Source organism: Marmota flaviventris, chromosome 13, assembly GCF_047511675.1.
Source record: "Marmota flaviventris isolate mMarFla1 chromosome 13, mMarFla1.hap1, whole genome shotgun sequence".
In the NCBI taxonomy this organism is placed as follows: Eukaryota; Metazoa; Chordata; class Mammalia; order Rodentia; family Sciuridae; genus Marmota; species Marmota flaviventris.
The window spans coordinates 55,376,245-55,400,166 of record NC_092510.1 but is presented as its reverse complement, the minus strand read 5'-3'; the positions used below and the strand labels follow the sequence as shown (position 1 = coordinate 55,400,166).

The 23,922-nt window shown below is 35.7% G+C and overlaps 1 protein-coding gene across 5 annotated transcripts in view; it reads right to left on the bottom strand.

The window, feature by feature from the left end:
* Positions 1 to 23,922, bottom strand: part of Focad (focadhesin) — a 299,533-nt gene that overhangs the window by 17,419 nt on the left and 258,192 nt on the right. For all 5 annotated transcript variants that reach the window (XM_071600672.1, XM_027950623.3, XM_071600673.1 and 2 more), the window contains 2 exons: positions 22,843 to 22,923; positions 848 to 976 (listed from right to left, as the gene is read on the bottom strand). In XM_071600672.1, coding sequence (XP_071456773.1) covers positions 848 to 976; positions 22,843 to 22,923 — 210 coding nt within the window. The remainder of the gene's footprint in view (positions 1 to 847; positions 977 to 22,842; positions 22,924 to 23,922) is intronic.

Sequence of the window (23,922 nt, the reverse complement as noted above, 5' to 3'; positions counted from 1 at the left end):
GACAATTATCAAAAATACAAGTAATAATAAATGCTGGTGAGGATGTAGGGAAAAGGGTACACTCATACATTGCTGTTAGTCTGCAAACTGATGCAACCACTTTGGAAAGCAATATGAAGATTCCTCAGAAAACTTGGAATAGAACCATCATTTGACCCAGTCATCCCACTCCTCAGGTTATACCCTAAGGACTTAAAATCAGCATACTACAGTGACGTAGCCACATCAATGTTTATAGCAGCTCAATTTACAATAGCTAAACTATGGAATCAGTCTAGGTGCCCTTCAACAGATGAATGGATAAAGAAAATATGGTAAATATACATAATGGAATACTACTTAGCCATACAGAGAAATGAAATTATGGTATTTGATGGTAAATGGATGGAACTGGAGAATATCATGATAAATAAAATAAGCCAATCCCCAAAAACCAAAAGCCAAATGTTCTAATATGTAGATGCCAACTCAGATGGAGGGGCAGGGGGAGAGAAGAACAGAAGTACTCTGGATGAGACAAAGGGAATGGAGGGGGAATGGAATAGGAAAGACAGTAGAATAAATTGGACATTACTATCCTATGTGCATATATGAATATATGACCAATACAATTCTTTATCATGCACAACCAGAATAATGGGAAGTTATATATGTATAATATGTCAAAATACATTGTCATGTATAACTAATAAGAACAAACAAAAAATGATGGAATTAAAAAAGAAAGAAAGGGTCACAAGATCCCAAAGTCCATCAGTTACTACCACTTGTGACAAAAAATCTGTTTTCCCACTCAGATCAGATACTAAAAGCAAATTCTGAAGACCTAAAACCACTTGCTACTTACCAAAGTTCAGCCTCATAAGTGGAGAAAGGAGCGCAGCCCAGTTTGCAGGAGGATACTGGTAGCTTTCTCCAACAGTTGCTATGGGTTTCATCACTACTTTGAGAAGGGAAGGAGGCACAGCTTCAGGACCTATAAAGAAAAAAAATAATAATAAAACACCTTCATAGCATCATGAGTACAGAAAATCACTACTTTCTCTTCTTTTAGTTTCAAAGGATTTAGTATCACCACGTATTCAATAGTGGTCAAGCCCCTCAATTCTGTGCTCTAAATTTCAACCTCATTTGCCACAAACTCTTACTCCCTTTCCTCTTCCTGCTTTTGTCTTTAATCTTTCCCTCTTGTCTGGATAAGAATATTCCACTCTTTTGTTTTTAACTTAGCTTTCTTCCACACTCTCATGTCTTTTTAGTTAGTTTTTAACGACTTACTCTATATTACTACCTCATTGCTTACTTGTGCCTCACTGCCCCTCAGCAGATGATGCCAAATATTATGAACTGATTTTCCTACAAGTGCACACCCATGATAAACTTTCATTTGTAAATTAGGCACAGTAAGAGGTTAACGACAACTAACAACAAAATAGAACAATGATAACAATATACTGTAATAAAACATGTGAATGTGGTCTTGCTCTCAAACCTTCTTACTATAGTGTATGGACCTTTCTTCTTGGTGAATGTGAAATGCTACTTAAAGGAAGTGCTGTAAGGCTCCTCTTTGGCACATCCAAAGAGAACATCACTGCTCTTTCACTTTGGTGTGATTTGAATGTGTTTCCCAAATTTCTTGTGCTGCAAACATAATCCCCAAACTATAGAATCTTGGGGAGGTGGTTAATGGGATCTGAGGATGTGGCTCTTTTATAAAAGTGAGCTGTTGCTGGCAAGCTTGCTCTGTCTCATCATGCAATGCCCTCAATCATGCATCAAGAAGATGCTCACTGGGGCCAGCATCATGCTCTTGGAATTCCCAGCCTGCAGAATTGGGAACTAAACTTCTATTTTTAATAACTTACTGACTCAGGTATTTTCTTATAGCAATAGCAAATGGACTAAGACAGGGTTATTATTAAGTAAAACAGAGTTGTCTGAACACAAGAACTGCAATACCATCTTAGTGGAACTGATCATTTATCCAGCAATAAGGCAACTAAAAGATGGATAGCATATATAGCATGGATAAGCTGGACAACATTATGATTCATGTACTAGGTAGGACAGAGTGGGACAACATGAAATTACATCATGCTACTCAGAATGATGCACTATTTAAAATTTATGAGTTGTTTATTGCTGGGATTTTCTGTTTTCTGCTTTTGGACTGCAGTTGACTGTGGGTAACTGAAAATGCAGAAAACAAACCCACAGGCAAATGGAAACTACTATGTATGTATGTACACACACACACACACACACACTCACATACTCACACACACACCATGGAATATTGTTCAGAATTGGAAAGGAAACCCTATCACATACTACAATATGAGTGAACTTAAGTATGTTATGCTAAATGAAATCAGCCAGTCACAAATAGACAAATCCTGTGTGATTCTAGGCATTTAAAAAAAAGTTACATTCATAGATAAATAAAGTAAAACTGTGGTTGAGGAGAGGGATAGGGAGATATTGTTCACTGGGTATAATTTTAGTTTTTAAAATGATTAAAAGGGTAAAATTTATGGTTCTTTTATCACAACTTTTAAAAGCAGTTGCATATTGGAAATAAGTTCTTTTTTTTTTTTTTTGTCTCCCGCCCCCTGTTTTCTGTTTTCCTTCTGGCATTCAAGGCAATCTCTATCAAACACTAGCTATTCACAAGCTAAAGGAAGAAAGGTTTCAAAGACCACATATGACAAAGAATACAGTCTTTAAAAATATAATTTTTAAAAGTCACTTAACAGAAATAATTGTAGCCCAACAGCAAGAAACAAAAGTAAACACCAAGGAGAGGAAAAACTTGATACTCTGAGGTAACAGGTAACAACACTCAAAATGATCAGTTATCAAAGCTTAGAAGACGGACAGAGGTGATAGTTGTACAATAATGTGAACATAATGTAACAAAATTCTATACTTAACGACTAAGAGCACATATGAATCAAGCAACAAAGTCCCAAAATATATAAACACTGATAAAATAAAAGGGAAACTGTGTTTTACAATAAATAGTTGGAAACTTCAAAGTGCTAGTTTCAATAATAGATAGAATATTTAAATAAAAGAAATGGATATAGAGGACCTAACCAGCACTATAAACTAAAGAGATCTAGTAGTCATGCAACACTAAACACCATCAGAATACACATTTGTCTGAAGCACAGATGGAATCTTCTTTCTCCCAGACTGACCACATGTCAAACCACAAGTTTCAATAAATTTAAAAAGATTGAGATCATACCAAGAATTTTCACTAACCTCAATAGAATAAAACTAGCAATCAGTAACATTTCCAGGAAAACTGGAAATTTCACAAATATATGGGAAGTAAAAATATACTCTTGAGCAATAAATGTAAGAAGAAATCACGCAAAAGTTAGAAAATACTGTGAGACAAATGAAAATGAAAACACAAAATAGAAAAACTTATGAGATGCTGCAAAAGCAGTGCTGAGAGGGATTTCTAGTGATAAATCCCTAAATTATAAAAGCAGAAAGAAATCAATATCCTAATTTATGCCTCAAGGAACTAGGAAAAGAAGAGCAAATAGACTGAAAGTTAGCAGAGAGAGGAAATAGTGAAATTTAGAGTGAAGATAATGTAATATAGAACAGAAAAACAATTAGAACTAACGAAACAAAAAATTGGATCTTAGGAAAGAGCAACAAGACTGACGACCCTGGGGCTGGGGCGGGGGCTCAGTGGTGGAACACTTGCCTAGCATGTGTGGAGCACCGGGTTCGATCTTCAGCACCACATAAAAATAAATAAATGAAAGTATTGTGTTCAACTACAACTAAAATTTTTTTTAAACTGATAAAGCTTATGATAGATTGAGAAAGAATAAAAATTGGGGCTGGGGATGTGGCTCAAGCGGTAGCGCGCTCGCCTGGCATGCGGGGGCGCTGGGTTCGATCCTCAGCACCACATACAAATAAAATAAAGATGTTGTATCCACCGAAAACTGAAAAATAAATATTAAAAATTCTCTCTCTCTCTCTCTCTCTCTCTCTCTCTCTCTCTCTCTCTCAAAAAATGATAATAATATAAAAACAGAAATGAAACTGGAGCTATTTCTATTGACCTTATAAAAACAAAAAGCATGATAAAAGAATGACATAAAAAAAATGAATACAAGTAAAAGTAAATGTTAGGGAAAAAGACACACTCATACATTGCTGGTAGGACTACAAATTAGTGCAACCACTCTGGAAAGCAGTGTGGAGATTTCAAGAAAACTTGGAATGGAACACCATGTACCCAGTTGTCCCATTTCTCAGCATATACCCAAAGGACTTAAAAATCAGCATACTATAGTGACGCAGCCACATCGTTGTTTATAGCAGCTCAATTCACAATAGCTAAACTATGAAACCAACCTAGGTGCCCTTTAAAAGATGAATAAATAAAGAAAATGTGATATATATACATAACTCAACCATGAAAAGAATGATTTTGTAAATTCTCAGATTATTCAGATTTCAAAAGATGCTAAAATTAAAGTGTCTTATTGTCAAAAAAAAAATGCCATGAAAAACTATATGCCTAAGCTGGATTCAAGATGGTAAATTAGAGGAAGGCTGCATTTACAGCTGCTCATGGCCTGGGATTCAAGCAGCAGGAATTCAAGCAGCTTCTCAGCAAGGTGGATAAAACCAAGAGACTGAAACTCAATATCGGACAGTTGGAGTTTTTTTTAGAGACTCAAGAAACTCAGGTGCCTTGAACAAAGAACAAGAAGAAGTACACTGGAGCTAAGTTAGTTGCTGCAGCAACAGCAACAATGGCACTGGTTTACCACAGAGGGGAGGGATGATACACAGAAACACAACAGACAAATTTGGTGTACACACACACACACACACACACACACACACCCCTTGCCTGGTAAAACAGAAAAGCAACCTGAACTTTGCTCATCCAGAGGCTGCACAGCAAACTGGCATTTGAAAAGGACTCTGTGTTTCTCAATTAGCAAGTAGAGAGCTGAGGCAGGAGCCATCATGAGAGGCCATGCTTCAGCTTGCTGCTGTGGGAGTCTGGGAGATCATAACAAAAACTACCACACCTCCCTGGCAACTGCCTACTGTGTGGCCTAGGTTGTACTTAGTAGGGACTGAGTGCAATGTGCACAGAGAAGATTCTCCTCCATGGATTCAAGTCAGAGCCATACAAAGAAGGGATATAACTCGCTTTCCTTTGGAGTCTTGTGGCTCAAATGACCAGCTGAAGAGGGTCAGAAAACTGAGCAGACAGGTATGGATGTTTTCAGGGAATAAGTCTGGGTATTCCATATTCACAGGCAGTGGAATGTGTGAGACCTGCGGAGGGCTGGCTCCCCTGCTCTTTGAGTATAATTCTTGGGATGGATGCTCCTGAGTTCCAAACTCAAGGCAGAGATCAGCATTTTCCTGGGCCTAAAGGTGCACTGATCTAGTCTTTCCAGAGCAGATACCACCTAACAAAATCCATAAGGACGATTAGAGATAAGTCCCAGCCATGAGAACTCCCCACTTAGAACTCTGCAGCAGACCCACCCCAGGACTGCATCATTCTGGGCTCTCTGGACAAAACTCTGATCAACAATACTTCCCATTCTATCCTACCTTATAGGACAGTGAGAAGCGAAAGGTGAAAGCTGTCTCACTCAGCTCCAGTATTAGGCCAGTACAGTTAGCAGCCTGGTTAGCAACACAAAAAGAAGAAAGGTTTCACAACCCCCAGCCCTTGCTCATTCCTTCTTGGTATATAGCACCCAAGAAAAAAATGGAAAGAAGGATGGTCGGGCATAGTCAGTGATTATCCACCTTAGTCAACAGTTTTGACAACCTCAGTGGAGATAATTCTTTCATTTTTTGTTAAGAATCTTTTTTCCTTTCTCCCCCTCCCCCCGTCTTTTTTGGTGTTTTTGCTGGGTTGAGTGTTACATAGATACAATACATGTGTTTTCCCCCCATTTTTAGCATTTTTAATGATTGTTATTTGTTTTCTCTTTTGAAGGTTAGGGTTTCTTGTTTATTTTGGTTTGGTGTTGGTTTTGTTTGTTTCTTTTTCTCTCCTTGCATCTCTCCTTTTAAAAAAAAAATTTTTTTTCTCCTTTATAGCCATTGTTTGCTACATTTTATCTACTTCCTTTCTTTTCACATTTTGAACATTCTAAATTTTTACCTTTCTATCACATTTTCTTTTCCCTTAATGAACTGTGTGTTTAGCATCTTTAAAACTATTTGGTTTTTATAACTCCTATCCTCACCATTCATAGTCATATAGTGAATGGCATAGTTGACACCTTTTGTCTATTTTATTGCCAGATTTAGTTCATGGCTTTTAGCTGATTTTGCTTTCAGCAATAACTAATCCCACCACTCCTGCGTTTGTGGTAATTAGCGTTGTAGATGGTACAGTAGGCACCAGGTATTTATTTTAATGCTATATATTGTTTACTAATATTGTTGCTATTGTTTGTTTCCTCCTTTTCTGTGAGGTGCTGGGAACCTACAAGGACACTACAAATTCACAAGGTAGAGATCTGCTGCTGAACAAAACACAGTCAAGAGACAATGCACCTTGTTCCACACACAAATTAACCATCTCAAATTTCAGTAATAACACAAAGAACAGAAAAGACAAAAATGCAAAATTAATGATCAGTCCTAAGTAAGAATGGATACAGGGGCCTGCAGGTGCCACTCATGGACATCCACTCTAAAGCAAGAACAGAATTAACACAAGAGGCTGTGGACACTATACCTATGAAAGGATTCTCAATCTAGATCATTCCATGCTCCTTTAGAATATACAGAGTTGTTAAGTGAAGAAGAACAATCACAGAGGTGTACCCCCACACATCCTGCTGTATACAACACAACCACCATATCTACAAAGAGGATCACGCTCTTTTGAGACCTATAGGAAAAGTAAAATCCTCAAGCTTAATATACACTGTATATACACTTAATATACACTGTATTGAAATACACAAATCCTCCCCAAAGAACTAGCAGAGAAATTATACTACAAAACCCATTAGAAATATACTGAAAAGTTCACAATAACCTGATATCCCAGAACACTTTGGTAAGAGAAGACTGTGCCCCACAAAGGCTCACACATAAGAGAGGAAGAAAAATTCTCTCAAGGCTCCAACAAATACATCTCAACGGATATATAAAACCCAACACAGGAATACAAGAAATATGGAAAAATAAGCTAGCATGACACCTCCTAAAGTTCAAAATTCATCAGTAACTCACTTCAAATATACTAAAGTGGAGAAAATGCCAGATAAAGAATTTTTAAAAAATGATTAGAAAAATGGTTAACAAACACCAAGAGAATACAGAAAAACAACTGAATGAATTAAAGAAGTCAGTATAGGATATGAATGAGAAATTCAATAGGAGATGCAGATACTGAAAAAGACCAAAACAGAAATCTTGGCAATAAAACAATAAATCAAATATAATGTTTGGCTGAAAGTCTCTCTAAGAGAGTAGACAATGCTGAGCACAGAATCTCAGAGCTGGTAGACAGAGTAGTCAGTCTGGAGCATTGAGACAGTGTTAAAGAAAAGAAAATAAAGGAACATGTCCATAATATGGAACACTTTCAAATTCATTCTATGAAGCCTGTGTCACACTCATATCAAAACCAGATACGAACACATCAAGGAAAGAAAACTATAGACCAAAATCCCCAATGAACTTAGATGCAAAAATCCTTAATAAAATATTTGCAAATCATATTCAACAACATATGAAGAAGATTGCACATTATGACCAAGTGGGTTTTTTCCCGGGTGGCAAGGATAGTTTAAAATAGGCAAATCAATAAATATAATTCGCCACATAAATAGAATTAGGAAAAAAAATCACAGTCATCTCAATAGATGCAGAGAAAGTCTTAAACAAAATTCAGCACCCATTCATGATAAAAACACTAAAGAAACTAGGAATGGAAGGAATTTACCTCATCAAAAAGGCTATAGATGAGCTGGGCTTGTGGCTCAGCAGCAGAGCGCTCGCCTTGCACGTGTGAGACTCTGGGTTTAAACCGCAACACCACATAAAAATAAATAAATAAAATAAAGGTATTGTGTCCAACTACAACTAAAAAAAATAAATAAATATATATTTTTAAAAAGGCTACAGATGATAAACCCAAAGCCAGCATCATAGTGAATGGGTAAAAACTGAAAGCATTTCCTTTAAAATTCAAAACAAGATGAGGATGTCTTCTCTTACCACTCCTATTCAATAGTGTACTAGAAATTATAGAAAAAAGAGAAAGATTATAGAAAACAGAGAGAGTAGACAAGAGAAGGAAATATAAGAAATAAAAATAAGGAAAGTAGTCAAATTATCAATGTTTGCACATTATGAGATCCTACACTTAGAAGATCCAAAATACTCCACCAGAAGACTGCTACAGCTAATAAACAAATTCAGCAAATTAACAGGTTACAAAATCAAAAGCTTTCCTATATACTGATAATGAAGCTGCTGAGAAAGAAATCAGGAAAACAATCCCATTCATAAGTGCACCCCCACAAATAATAAAACACCTAGGAATAAATCTAACCAAGGAGGTGAAAGACCTCTACAATGAAAATTATAGAACACTGAAGAAAGAAACTGAAGAAAACACAAGATGACAGAAATACCTTCCATATTCATTGATCTGCAGAATCAATATTGTTAAAATGGCCATACTACCTAAAGCTATGCATAGATTCAATGTGATCCCCATCAAAATGCCAGTGACATTCTTCATAGAACTAGGGAAAAAATATTCTTAAAATTTATTTGGAAGAATAAAAGACTGAGAATAGTCAAAGCAGTTCTATGTCAAAAAAGCAACTGGAGGCTTCAAACTACCTGACTTCAAATTACATGACAGAGCTATAGAAACAAAAACTTCATGTTACTGTCATAAAAACAGACACAGACCAATGAATGGTACAAAACAAAAGATGCAGAGACAAACCCATATAGATACAGCCATCTGATCCTTGACACAGGTACCAAACACATACACTAGAGAAAAGACAGCATCCTTAACAAATGATAATAAGAAAACTAGCTGTCTATATGTGGAAAAATGAGACTAGATTCTAAATTCTCACCCTGCATAAAAGTAAACTGAAAATGGATCAAAGACCTAGGATATAACAGAACCTATGAAACTCCTGGGGCAGGGGGAAACAGAGTCAAGACTCCAACATATAGGTACAGGCAATGATTTTCTCAATAGGACCAATAATGCCAAGAATTAATAAATGGGAAGGCATCAAATTAAAAAGATTCTGCACAGCAAAGGAAACTTCATTAAGAATATGAAGAAAGAACCTACAGAATGAGAGAGAAATCTTTGCCAGCTGCTTTTTGACAGAGGATTAATATCCAGAATATATGAAGAACTCAAAAAAATTAATATAAAAATGATAAATGGGCAAACAAACTAAACAGACACTTCAAGAAATAAAAATACCAACAGATACATGAAAAAATGTTCAACATCATTGGCAATTAGGGAAATGCAAATCAAAATGACATTGAGATTTTATTTCACTTCAGTTAGAATGGCAGCCATCAAGAATCCAAACAATAATAAATGCTGTGAAGGATGTGAAGAAAAAGGAACACTTTCAAACTGTTGGTGGGATTGTACATTAGCATAACCCTTTGGAAATCAGTGTGGTGGATCCTCAAAAGAAAAGCAATGAAAGCACAATATGACTTGCTATATCACTCCTTGTCATTTATCCTAAAGAATTTAAGTCAGCATATTATAGTGATGCATGCATACCCATGTTTATAGCAGCACAATTCACAACAACCAAACCATGGAACCAGCCTAGGTATCTGTCAATCAATGAATACATAAAGAAAATGTGACATACATATACAATGTAGTTTATTTAGCTATTAAGGAGAATAAAATTATGGCATTTTCAGGAAAATGAACAGAACTTGAGAACATCATGTTAAGCAAAATAAACCAAACTCTGAATGTCAAGGGTGATATGTTTTCTCTCATATATGGAAGCTAGAGAGGAAAAAGCAAAAGAAAGGTGTGTGTGGCGGAGAGGTTTCATGAAAACTGAAGGGAAGAATAGAAGAGGAGAGGAGAGTACTATGGGGAAGGAGGAGAGGAGGAAAAGGAGAAATACTGGGGAATGATATTGGCCAAATAATATTGTTAAATTTTGTGTATGTACGAATATGTGGTGATGAATCCCACCATTATGTACAAATTATAATGCACCAATAAAAATAAAGAAAAATTATATGCTAACAAATTAGATAATCTAGATTAAGTGCAAAAATTTCTAGAAAAACATACCTATGAAGTGACTCAGGAATAAATAGAAATTATGAACAAACCCACAACAAGTAAAGGTATCAAATCAGTAATTTAAAAAAATCTTCCATCAAAGAAAGATCCAGGAACAGAAAGCTTCATTAGTGAATTCTATCAAACATGCAAAGAATTAGCACCCATCTTTTTCAATTGCTTAAGAAGAAGAAGAAGAAATAGAAGAAGAAGAAGAAGAAATAATAGAAGAAGAAGAAGGAGGAGGAGGAGGAGGAGGAGGAGGAGGAGGAGGAGGAGGAGGAGGAGGAGGAGGAGGAGGAGGAGAAATAATAGAAGAAGAAGAAGAAGAAGGAGAAGGAGAAAATGGAACACTGTTTAACTTATCCTGTAAGACCAGCATTAAGATGACATCAAAGCTAGGCAATAATTAAGGAAAAAAGAAAAAACTAAAGGCAATATTCTTTATAAATATAGATCAAAAAATTCTGAAAGAAACACTAGCAAACCTAATCCAATAGCACATTAAAAGGATAATATGCCATGACAAACGGGATTTATTCCAGGAATTTAAGAGTGGTTTCACATAAGAAAATTAGCTAGTGTAATACATAACATTAATAAAGAAAATTTTAGGGGCTGGGGATATAGCTCAGTTGGTAGAGTGCTTGCCTTGCATGCACAAGGCTCTGGGTTCAATCCCCAGCACCACAAAAACTGAAAATAAAAAATAAAGAAAATTTTAAAACCACATGACAATCTGAATTGATTATCAATTTTTTAAAAACAAAATCCAACACCATTGCCTGATAAAAATACTCAGAAAACCAAAAACAGAATGGAATTATCTCAACAAGATAAAGGGCATTTATGAAAAGCAACCCATGGCTAACCTCATACGCAATGGTAAGAGATTGAAAGTGCCTCCTCTATGACTAGAAGCAAGACACAATGTTCACTGTCACCACTTCATCTTGAATGTTCTACCTATAACAGTTAGGAAAGAAAAATAAATAAAAGGCATTCAAATTGGAAAGAAAGAAGTAAAACTGTGTTTGCAGATGACATGATCCTATACATAGAAAATCCCAGAGAATCTTTTTTAAAAAACTAATAGAATAAAAGAAATTTTAAAAGTTGCAGGGAATAAGATCAAAACACAAAAATTGTTTCTATATTGCAACAACGAATAATTGGAAAAAAGAAATTAATAAACAATTCTACTTGGAAATAGCACTCAAAAGAACAAAATACTTCTGAATATATTTACCCAACATAAAAGATTTATACACTTGGAAGTACAAAATATTGTTGAAGGAGATAAAAGATGACCTAAACAAATGGGAAAACATTTCATGGTCTTGGAGTATAATACTTAACATTATTATGATGACAGTATGACTCAAAGTGATCTACAAATTCAATGTAATCCCTAACAGAATCAATGCAATCCTTATCAAAATTCCAAGAACCTTTTTGGCATAAATGAAAAACTAATCTTCAAATTATTAAGGAATTGCAGAGGTCCCAAATAGCCAAACAATCTTGAAAAAGAGCAATGTGGAGGATTCACACACACCAATTTCAAACTTAACTGTAGAGCCACAGTAATCAAAACAGTATGATGTAGGCACATATAGACCAGTGAGATAGAATTGAGAATCCGAAACAAACCCACACATTACAGCCAATTGATTTTGAACAATGGTGTCAAGACCATTCAATAGAGGACAGAATTGACTCTTCAACAAATGATGCTTTAAAAAAAAAAAAAAAAAAAAGATGCTGAGGGCTGGGGATGCCACTCAATGGCAGGAGCACTTGCCTAGCATATGCAAGGCCCTAAGTTTAATCCCCAGTACTGCAAAAAACAAAATAAGCAAACAAACAAAAAGCATATGGTGCTGAGACAACTAGGAATCCATATGCAAAAAAAACGAAGTTGGCCACCTTACCTTATGCTATGTACAAGAATTAACTCAGAATGGACTAACAACCTACATATAAGGTCTAAACCAATTAAACTCTTAAAGGAAAAAAAAATAGGAGTAATTGTTGGCCTTGGATTTGGTAATGTATTCTTAGTTTGACATCAAATACACGAGCAACAGAAGAAAAAAATTAGACTTTCAAAGTTAAAAAATTTTGTGCAGAGAAATAAGAAAGTGAAAAGACAAGCTATAAGATGAAAGAATTTTCAAATCACAGATATGGGTCTCATCCAGAATACACCAAGAACTCTTACAACTCAACTATAAGAAGATAATCTAACTTTTTAAAAACAAGCAAAGGCTTAAAAGAGAATTTTCCAAAGAAAATACACAAATGGTTAACAAAGATATAAGAAGATGCTCAACATCATTAGTTATTAGGGAAGTGCAAATCAAAGCCTCAAAAGATACCACTGCAAATCCAATCAGATGGCAATCATAATAACAAAATGGAAAATAGTTGGCAATTATGTGAAGAAAATGCAACTGTCACATATTGTTGATGGGAATGTGAACAGTGCAGCCACTGTGAAGAAAGTTTGGCAGTTTCTCAAAAAGTTAAACAGAAATCCCATATGATCCAGTTCTTCCCCTCCTAGATATATATACCCCAAAGAATTAAAAACAGGTGTTCAAATAAAAACTTGTACACACTGTTCATAGCAGCAATACTTGGAACAGCCAAAAGGTAGAAACGACCCAAATGTCCATTGACTGATTAATAGATAAAATGTGGCATGTCCATGCAATGGGTTATTATTCAGCTATAAAAAGAAATGAGGTAGATAGCTGCTACAACGCAGATGAACTTTGAAGACACTCCACTTGAAAGAACCCAGACACAAAAGGCCACATATTATGTGATTCCATTCAAATGCAATACTCAGAAAAGGCAAATCTATAGAGGCAAAAGGCAGATTATTGATTGCTGGGGGCTGAGGGAAGTGGGAAAGGGGGAACAAGCGTTCAATAAGTTCAAAGTTTCCTTTTGGGGTGATGAAAACATTCTAGAAGCAGAGGGTGAAGATGGTAGTACAATACTGTGAAGGCATTCAATACTACTGAATGTATATTTTATAATGGTTAAAAGGGTAAGTTTTGTGTTATGTATATAAGAAGCAGAGAAGGCATGAAGCAATCTTTAGAGAAAAATGTAGAAAACCTAAGAGAAATTGATACCATGCATGCCCTGAAAGAGAAAATAAAAGAAGAAGAAAGAAGAAAGAAAAAGGGAAGGGAAGGAATGAAAGAAAAAGAACTAAAGAACGAATGAACAAGGAAGAGAATTTCTGCCCTTGTATTTCTGGGAGTCCTAGGAATCCTTGTAGTAAGTATTTTTACTTTTGTATCCATTTAAGTAAGTCTACAATAAAAAGTGCCCTAACACCATTGCTACCTAGGTTTTAGCCCCACCACTCCACTGAAACTGCCCTTGCTAAGATTTCTATTGGCCACCTAAATGCCAAATTCCCCAGTATTTTTAAGTCTTTTTTTTTCCATTCTTTTCCATCTCAAAGTGCATTATGCCCTCATTCTTGAAATAATTGCTTCCCTAAGCTTCTATATTCTTCTATAGATTCTCACTGCCTGAGCTTGTCCATGCTGAGTTTCAAATATTACTTATGTGTTGACAACAATAAATCCTTACTTCTACTTCAGGTCTTTTTCCCATATTTTAGAGAAAAGAACAGTCTCAAAATCAGCACATCTCTTAGTCTAGCCAAACACTCCACAACCTCCTGACTAGTTGGCCTCTCTTCCTATCAATATAGTAAGTTAAAACTAGTAGTGAACCCTCCACTGTTTGCCCCCAACACCTTTTTGCTTTTCAAAATACTGAAGCTCGGGCTGGGGATGTGGCTCAAACGGTAGCACGCTCGCCTGGCATGCGTGGGGCGCTGGGTTCGATCCTCAGCACCACATACAAATAAAATAAAGATGTTGTGTCCACTGAAAACTAAATAATAAATATTAAAAAATTCTCTCTCTCTCTTAAAAAAATACTGAAGCTCAACACTCCTACCACTTTCCTATAATGTACTCCCATTAGTTCTTGCTTTATTTCTTTTTGAGATATAATACTGGGAGCTCTGGAAATATTATCAGAGTTAATCAATGCAATTTCAATAATTCCTGACAAAGAAGGTAATTAAATTTATATTCATTCATTCAAACATTTATTGAGTAGCTATTAGGTGTCAAATACTGTTCCTAACAATGGTGACAGACTTGAACAAGACAGAACAGTTTCTATTCTCATGGGGCTTATACTGCAATGAGAAGACAAACAGAAAAGGGGGGGAAAAAGACAAAACCAGGGTGGTCAATTTTGTGGTAAAAATAACAGGCTGAGATAGGAACTAACTGGTTGGCTATTCACATAATTCTATACTGATGACACATTTGTGGCAAGTGTCCCTATTCAATGTTGGCTACAAAGTGGAGTCTTTGGTTTCTCACAACAGAAACACAAAAATTAATTTGCTTTTTAAATGTCCTTTTGATACATGATTCATGGAAATGGCCTGATAAAATCACAGATGTTACAGTAAATACGTGCATGGAATAACATTTGTCTCCTATTAAGGAAATGTATACAATTCTGTGTTGGAAATTGACATTTTATAAACAGACTTCTATTTAGAAACTTTTTTAGATTGAATGCTTTCAATATTACATAAAATTTTATTCTAGATCCTTGGCAGAATTTACTACAGAAAAAATTGCAGTTTCCAGAGGTTGTGGGGAGCCAGGAAAAGGCATCTAATCAGTCCTGTAACACTAGGACCTTTTGTGAAATATGACCATTTTTTCAGATGTTTTATTGCTCGGACAATGAGCTTTCCTTTGACAGGACAATGGAACTTTCTCCAATGACCGCACTTTACTATACACTTTACGTAGTGCTTCTATATTTGCTAGAATCGACCTGATATACAAGCAAGTGTCAGAAACAAGAACTTGTAAAATGGTTTGAAAATCACGTCAGTGCCTAATGCAATGAATCTTTTTACATTTAAAAGGGCAGAAAATCAGTTCCAAGAAACATAACTAGAATCACAAAAAGAAGTTTCACTATATTTGCAGGGAACAAATTCTGACAGTAACTGGAATGAAGGGAACTACAGTAATTGTTAGAATAGAGAAAATATCTGGAAGTCCCATGAATTTGGGCGGGAGGGGTTATAGAAAGAAAGGGAGTCCCAAAGTCCATGGAGAAGAGATCACTGGCATGGGACAAAAAGACTCCAAATCTAAACAACAGGAAAGATCAGTTCCTGTTTTGCTGCTCTGTCTTCAAACAAGTGTCTTAGATAAGAAGAAATACTGTAATGCTTTATGAACAATAGATTTGAAACTGAGAATGCCTACGGGTACTTGTTAAAAAGATCCAGATGTTTTGAAATCTAAATACAAAGTTGCTTTAAATCTCTCATCCATTTGACAGCTTCAAAGTTATAAATGGCATATCCGAACATAATGCATTACAACAGGACCCATTATCGCACATACTTTGGCTACACCAAGGATCAGATCGCAATTCCACAATGCACATGTGTTACTAGTTCAGGAAGAGTCAGGCAACAAGTAGGCTACAGCCGGGGTGTGTATATTTTCCATCCCCAGCATCACATCACTTGTGTGGTATGGACATGTCTTTACTTTCTCTATTTTCAGAGTTGCTAGAGACAACTTAGATGAGAACTATTTTAAGTACACACACAAGCACACAAACATGTGCATATATGTGTGTAGATCAACAAGTATTTGAATACTTTTACAAGCCAGGTAGTCTGTTCTAAGTATTTAGGATAAAACACAGATGTTCCTCCTGCCCATTGACGAAATTAGAGTCTAATGAGGAAGACTTTAAGCAACGAATTGAACAATAAAGTAAATAATGACACATATGTGAAATACTATGGAAAATATATAGGAATGCATCACATATGAAATCTAATGTAACTAAGAACATCAGGGAAGGCCCTATCTTCTCTTACCAAAAAAGAATGTTCAAATCAAGATGGAAACAATGAGGAAGCTTTTCTAGACAAAGTAGAAAACACAGGCAGAGATAATTATAGAATGTCAGATTTGTGGGAATTACGAGATGCTTTGATCCCTACCGGAAACTACTCTACCATCAGGATGGTTGGTGGAAATAATTGACGATTCTGAGACATCAGTCAGATACTAAAAGTTGGTAGGATATTTTCTTAAGAGCAAATACGTCAACAACATTCAGAGTTCCCAGGAATGAAAACATCCCAGGTTCTTTAGCACCAGGAAGGGCCACCAAGTCAAGGGTCAGAGGAGAGGGCACCCAGGGGATATGAGAACCTGAGTGAGGAAGGCAGTGTAGCAGGACCATGGCCCAGTAGGGACAGGAGATTGGGTACATATGAGATTGAGTGAACATTACTAATAAGGGGAGCCAAATGTTTTATTGAGAGAGGAAGAAATTAAAATATGAAAACAGAGAAAGGTAGAATGAACCCTGGTGGTGCTGAATTGGAACTGCACATATCAGTGGGAGTTCATGGTGATATATAGATGTAAATATAAATAAATATACATATAGAAATAAATACACACATTAAAGAGCAAACATATATTTTCTAGCTCTATGCACTGAGCAGGCCAGGGAGCTGTGATTTTTTTTCCCTGGTAGCAATGAGACACTCTGCAGTCAGATCTTAAGTTTCTAAATATCATTCTCTGCTACAAGGAATCTGGGCTGCTAAGTTGTTACAGGGCTGAAGATAGTACTAGATAAGCCTACAACAACTTCCTGTGTCATACAGCAATAAAGAACTCAGAGAATGACAGGATTGGGTCAAAAGGACACAAGAATCACTTGAAGAAGAACTTACTGGTCAAGTCAGGGACAATCTGAAGATCAAAATAATGAAGACAATTGAATAACAAATACATAAAATATAAAATTAAGAGTTCATACTAATGAAAAGGAAGGGAGAGAGGGAAGAAGGGAAGGAAGGAAAACCTCCTTAAAGCAAATGCCTACTAAAGTAATGTACATAGAATGATAGAATTTAAAAATCATTTTTTGGCAATTATCATACTAGTAATTCAGGCAAGATACATTAAAGGATACCAAAACTAGTGGGTGAAAATAGGACATTTAAAAGTAAAAAATTTTTATTAATGATAAAGAAAATAATAACTTCATATGGAGAAACCTAGGAGATATCACTTTATCCATGTGGTCAGTAGGAGAAGGATACCCTGTGCCAGCTGATGGGTTACAATGAGAAAAAGAGAGTTCCATTTCTGTGATATTCCCAGTAAAAATGAGTGACCTAACTCCATAGGAGAAACATCAGGCAAATCCAAATTGAAGAGCATTCTATAAAATAACTGGCTTTTAATCTTGAAACATGATAGGATACAGGAACAGTTTCAGACTGAAGAAGACTAAGAGACATGGTGAACACACAAGTACCTTCTGGATTAGATCTTTCCAAGTAAATATGTCAATGGCGGGGGGTCCCTGGGTGAAGGGATATGGGAGTTTTTCCTTATAGGCAGAGAAATGTTTGCAACTTTTCTGTAAATTCTTGTGACTCTTTGGTAAGTCTAAATTATCTCAAAATAAAAAGTTAAAACACACTAAGTTTTAAAAAGAAATGCTATATAAGATGTACATTCTACTGTCATGTATAACTAAAACAAAAAATTAATAAAAAAGAAATGCTAAAATTTAATTATAAAAATCTCTTGAATAATTCAGTAAATATATGCAAAAATGTTCATCCTTTCTGACAATGAATGCAAATAAAAGCATTCTGACTCATTTGTATTATCATCTTTGGCTTATCTATTTGTTTTGCTTTGTAATATGATACTATAACTAGAAGGGTTTATTCTTTGTTTACTAAGTAGAATTACATAAAATGACTCAAAATCCTTACAAAGGGTTCTATAAAGAAGATTCAATTATTTTCTCCATTTTGCAAAAGTAACTGAGGCTTAGGGTCTTAGGAGGCTTGCCTGAGTTGGAGAGACAGTAAACAGTGGTAGTGGGATGTGAATTCAGGCAGTCCAGCTCTTGTGCTTTTAACCTCTATGATACAGTGCTCTACATATTCATACAAGGCTGATGAATCGAAAACTGGCATGATCCTTCTGAAGAGCAAAGAGGCCATGCCATTCCCCTGGTCACCACATCATCAGACTCCTGTCCACTAATAAACTGCTGAGAATTTATCCTAAGGAAAGATATTGCAGACGAGAGACAGCTACATTCATAAAGATATTCACTATGATGAAAAAATTTAATAACCAATAGAGTAATGATTAAGTTAATTAGGACTCACCAACTTGATAAAATATTCTACAAACATCTAAAAATATTAACAATGGAGATAGATATATGGGGAATGGGAAAATGTTTGTAATATCAAGTTAAAAAATACAAATACACATAAACAGGGAAATGTGTAAAAATTGTATGTGTATAAAATCATTAATTTAAAAAGTAACATTTAAAATTAATATCTATAGAGTCATGGGATAATCACTGACTTTTTACTTCCACACATTTTAATGTTTGCAACAAAGATAAAACAGTGGCTCATGCCTCTAATCTCAGCAACTCAGGAGGCTGAGGCAGGAGGAACACAAGTTCAAAGCCAGCCTCAGCAACTTATTGAGGCCCTAAGCAACTCAGCAAGACTGTATCTCTAAATATTAAAACAAAAAAAAGGTCTGAAGGTGTGGGTCAGTGATAAAGTACCCCTGGGTTCAATCCTGTGTTCCAAAACAATAAATAATAAAAGATAAAACCCATGAAAAATATCCTCTATAGACAACTGTTCAGAAACTGATGAATGGGATTCTTTCTATACTTCTTCCAAGCCTCCTTTTGGAGGAGATAAGTGGTAAGTGTCCATTTATGTGAAAATTCATTAAATTTTTAAAAATCATATAAGATAATATAAACCTTATGAATATAATACCTACACACATATAGGGGGATATATAATGTTGTATATATAGTTGCTGTCTCTAGGTGGTGCTATTATGGGAGGTTCTTTTTTTATTTTATTTGTTCTTTTTAGTTATACATGACAGTAGAGTATATTTTGACACATTTATACAAACATGAAGTATGTCTTATTCTAATTAAGATCCCAGTCTTGTGGATGTATGTGATGTGGAGATTCACTGTGGTGTATTCATATATGTGAATAGGAAAGTCATATTAGATTCATCCTGTCTTTCCTTTATCTTCTTTGTATCATTTTTGAACACAGTATTTTACACCTGTACTTATTTCTCATGATATTTTTAAAGAGTTGTATAGGTAAAGTATTACTAAGCTAAAATATTATAAAAATTATACATAGTCTTGGCAACCAACTCCATAATTTCATCAAAAAGCAGACCACTTTCTCATATTATTCTATATTCAGCTCACTAATTCTGTTCCTTTGGCTAGATTTCTTCTCAACAACTATCTCATGCTCAAAATCCAAAAATGACCAAGAATATACCCATTTTAATGTTTATAACATTTGTGTACAAGTCTACTTATACACACAGATCACTGACCAATCAACTCATATTAAGAAGGAAATCCATTCATAAGGACTATACACACTATACACTATACACATATATAAGATATATATATATCTTATATATTTTTCTCAGATGAGACTTCTTACTGTGAACTTTAGAGCCTAATGGAAAAATATAAGCTTGGAAAGTATTACTGAGTCAAATTACTCAGTAATAGAATGACAACAAAAATAATCCTATTATGTAGAAATATCTAATGTTAGCATCAGAAAGAGATAATACCTTTATTAAATACTTTAAATACATCTTCAATATTCTGTAAAAGAGGCAGATAAACAATGAAATCTGAATGTGATAGAGAAAACAAAGATTAGAAATAAAGAATAAATGAGTAGAAAAAAATCATAAGAATAAAAAATTAGATGCCTTTATCAGAAGGAATAATTCATGATAGGAGGATTTTAAGCCTAGCAGAGCGAAGAAATGTCCACAGAAAAAGAGAATGAGCACAAAGGGTAAGGATACATCTGATAGGAGGAGGCCAGGGCCATCAGGGAAGCAGAGGAATGTTAAATGGTATACAAAAAGCAATTACATTCAAAGCCATGAACTGAAATCTTTAGAAACTGAATGAAGTTCATTGACTTGGTATGGTTTTCAACTGTCTGCCTCTGTGAAGGAATGAACATGCCATGAACATCCTGTCTGTCCTATCACATAAGTATAAAGTGAGCAAAGAAAGGCTTCCTGAGCCTCAGAAAGCCGATTAATATGTTTGCTATCTCAAAATTTGATTGGCTAGGATGAAAATCACAATGCCCAATCTCATCCTGGCATAAGTGTGGCTCAGATACAACCCATCACTTTTCCACTTGTGAGTTAATGTTAGCTACAAAGAGCACACGGAGGCAGCGAAACCAAGCCATCCCTGAAGTTTACTATCTTCAGCCTACGCCAAGCATGAGTTTTCTTCTCTAAAACCATTTCTTCCTCAAAAGAGTTCACCAAAGTTGTCATCCTTCCTATCAGCAGCCCCACTGAGCTCTGGTGAGTGACATCCAGACATTTAAACTCAAAAGCTGCTTCAGAAGGGAGTTATTAAAATTCAAATGAGCTGGGCATATTGAAGAAGAAAACACTCGTTTGCATGCACACCTCCGCTTTTGGCCATCCCATTTAGTCCCATAGAGCAGGGTCTGGTTTTGTTTTTGTAAATGGGCTTTGGAGGCGGAGGTCAGCCTCCCACGGCCCCCACTCCTCTGGGGTCATCATTACTAATGTGTAAGGCTGAATAGACTTTCCTCTGAATCTAGTCAGCAAACCTGACAAGAAGGCAGCCCTCTCCCACAACCTGAAAATGCCAAAAATCCAATTGGTAATATGGCTTTTTTTAATACTTCATTTATCAGTTTTAAAATAGCTTTCAGCAAGACTGCACATCACAACACTGATTCGGTCACAACCTGATTTTTCAGTCTTAGAGCAGAACAGATCCTGCTGTGCCATGACTCCATAATCATAAAAATATTATATTTAACCAAAAGTTCCCCATAAGATTCAGAGAAAATTCATTTCTGCCAAGAAATACTGGTCTGGGGAGTCAACTGGCATTTTATTTACTTGAGCAGGAAAAGAATCTTTCATTTGACCCAGGAGATTTGACTTTACTTCTCCCCAAAATATCTTACCTTATCATCATTTAAAAATTTTATAAAAATGAGCAACCTAGCAAAAATATATTCTGGCCATGGAAATTTTAGATGCTTCTTTAGTAAGAATTGAATTTCTTACTAATGGAGACATCTTTATCTATTTAAAGAAGACTTAATTCATAGCAATATAATCACTAAAATAATTTGCAAATTATACATAATACACAATGTTTGTCAATACCTGTGTCATGTACAACAATGACATATGTCAGTTTTTATTAAGGATAATTAAAAGCAAATAATGCTAACAAACAACCATAGGATAATATCACATATTCTAGAACTCCAGAAACTAAAGAAATGTCTCCAGGCTATGACAATTTTTCATAATCTGGAAGCTCCAGGATTACTGTACTCAGTGGGAAATCAGACAATGTGACCTTTAAATTCCTTTCCAATGGTGAGATTTTATTCTTCCATGACCTTCATCAATCAAACTGTTTCCTCCAGATTTCTTCTAGTTTTTAATTTTGATTTGTTTAAAAACTTTTTTCTTCCCACAGTCATAATGATCTTGCTACAGTATAGGTACTCATTTTGCCAAACCAAGAAAGAATAAAACCAACAAACATCAATGAGGAATATTACATTAATGAAGCTGGTGGCTGAGCCATGATATGATCAGTTTTAATCCATTTTTTTCCTTACACCTTCAAAAAGTATACGTGTAGCACTAAAGAACACACATTCAATAACTCATGTGGCATTGCTCTGATGCCAGTTAAAACAGGGCATTAAATCTGTTTTCAAATTGCTTGTGTGCTAATGTGGTGGCTGCCACACAGAATCACAAAGGGACAAATGTGTACTGAGAAAAAGAACACAAACTAAAAATAAGACCTAGAGCCAGTGATTCCAACACCACCATGTGATCTTACAAGGTGCAGGGGCAAGACTTACTTCCCAGACAGTTCTGGGACCCAGAATGTACCAGGTGTTTTCTCTTCTTAGATCACATTCACTTGACATAGACAGGAAAAGTAATGTGTGTCTTTTGAAATGGCCCAATAGAAGATTAAGATTTTCATGGAGCCATTCAAGATCACTGACAGTGATTTAAAGAGACTATACAGTGTGTATATTTATGGAACAATTACTGTAGTTTGCCTCTAGCTTATATCTATTAGAAAGATGGTTTGGCAGAAGAAAACACTACCCGGCTTCAGATTTGTACTGTTTAATTCCACAAAGGCATGCTTAGGGCATACAAACCTACTTAGCATGTAGAAAGAATGACAAAATTCAAGAAAATGTGCTCACTTGCCTTTTTTTCCTCCTGTAATGAAGAAGCCAATGGCTGCTCTAATAAAACTGCTTTCAGGCAAATAGCTATAGTCAGTAGGAACTGTGGAGACAGAAAATGATCAAATTAACCAGTGAACTTGGCAAGACTAATGAAGGAGAGATAATGATCTCATGCTGCCATATCAACCTAGAGACAAAGCGGAGATGTTTATGCCATTAATCTCAGCACAATAGTCTGTAGCTGCAACTAATTCTATTAGACTAAGTGACTGGCCTTGAAGTAATCACTTAAGCTATACAGGCAAACCTAAAATGGTGGCTAACCCAGCAGACTGAAAAAAAAAAAAAATCACAGAGGATGAATATTTGACTGAAGTGGTTTACAAAAATCCTTTTTACAATGTCACATCAGTGACCTCCCATCCAGTGACTCCTCAGGATCAGCAAGGAGATGGCTGAGCTTCCTAAGGCTTAAAACGCTATTCTAGGGGCCACTTCAGGACATGCAGAATCAGATTTGAACCTTGTAAATTCAACATAAGCATTTTTCGGTATAAACAGCACCAGCCTCTTACCTAAGACAGAGACCTCTAAGTGATCAACATGGACAAATAGCCATATGTAGCTGCTGACCTGGAACATGGAGACAGTGACATTTATGCTAGTTGAGTCCTGAGAGTCTCCTAAATCCTTTTCCTCCCAGTCCCCCATAATTGTTTCATGAGATGGTTTTTACTGCAATAAACGGCTCAATTGGAAAATTCCATCAGGAACAAGTAGCTGTATTTTTCCAGACACACAGGCAACTTGTTCAAAAGAACCTGGGTGTTAAGATGATTCACTATGACCTGAGTTGAGTGTATGTGGGCCAGACCAAGCAGCCCATAATAGGACAATTAAAAGCCTACATAAAAAAAAGCAAGGCCTGACATAAATACGCTAGCTTACCAGGATACTGAGTAAGAGCCTCAAAACTAGCAATACCAAAGGTTCCAGCATAACTAAGTTTTCTTTATCATCTTCCCATTTTAATATGACAACTTCCAGCTGTCTAAAGTTAATTATGTTAATTATCCTGTGCACCAATGTCCTATTCCTA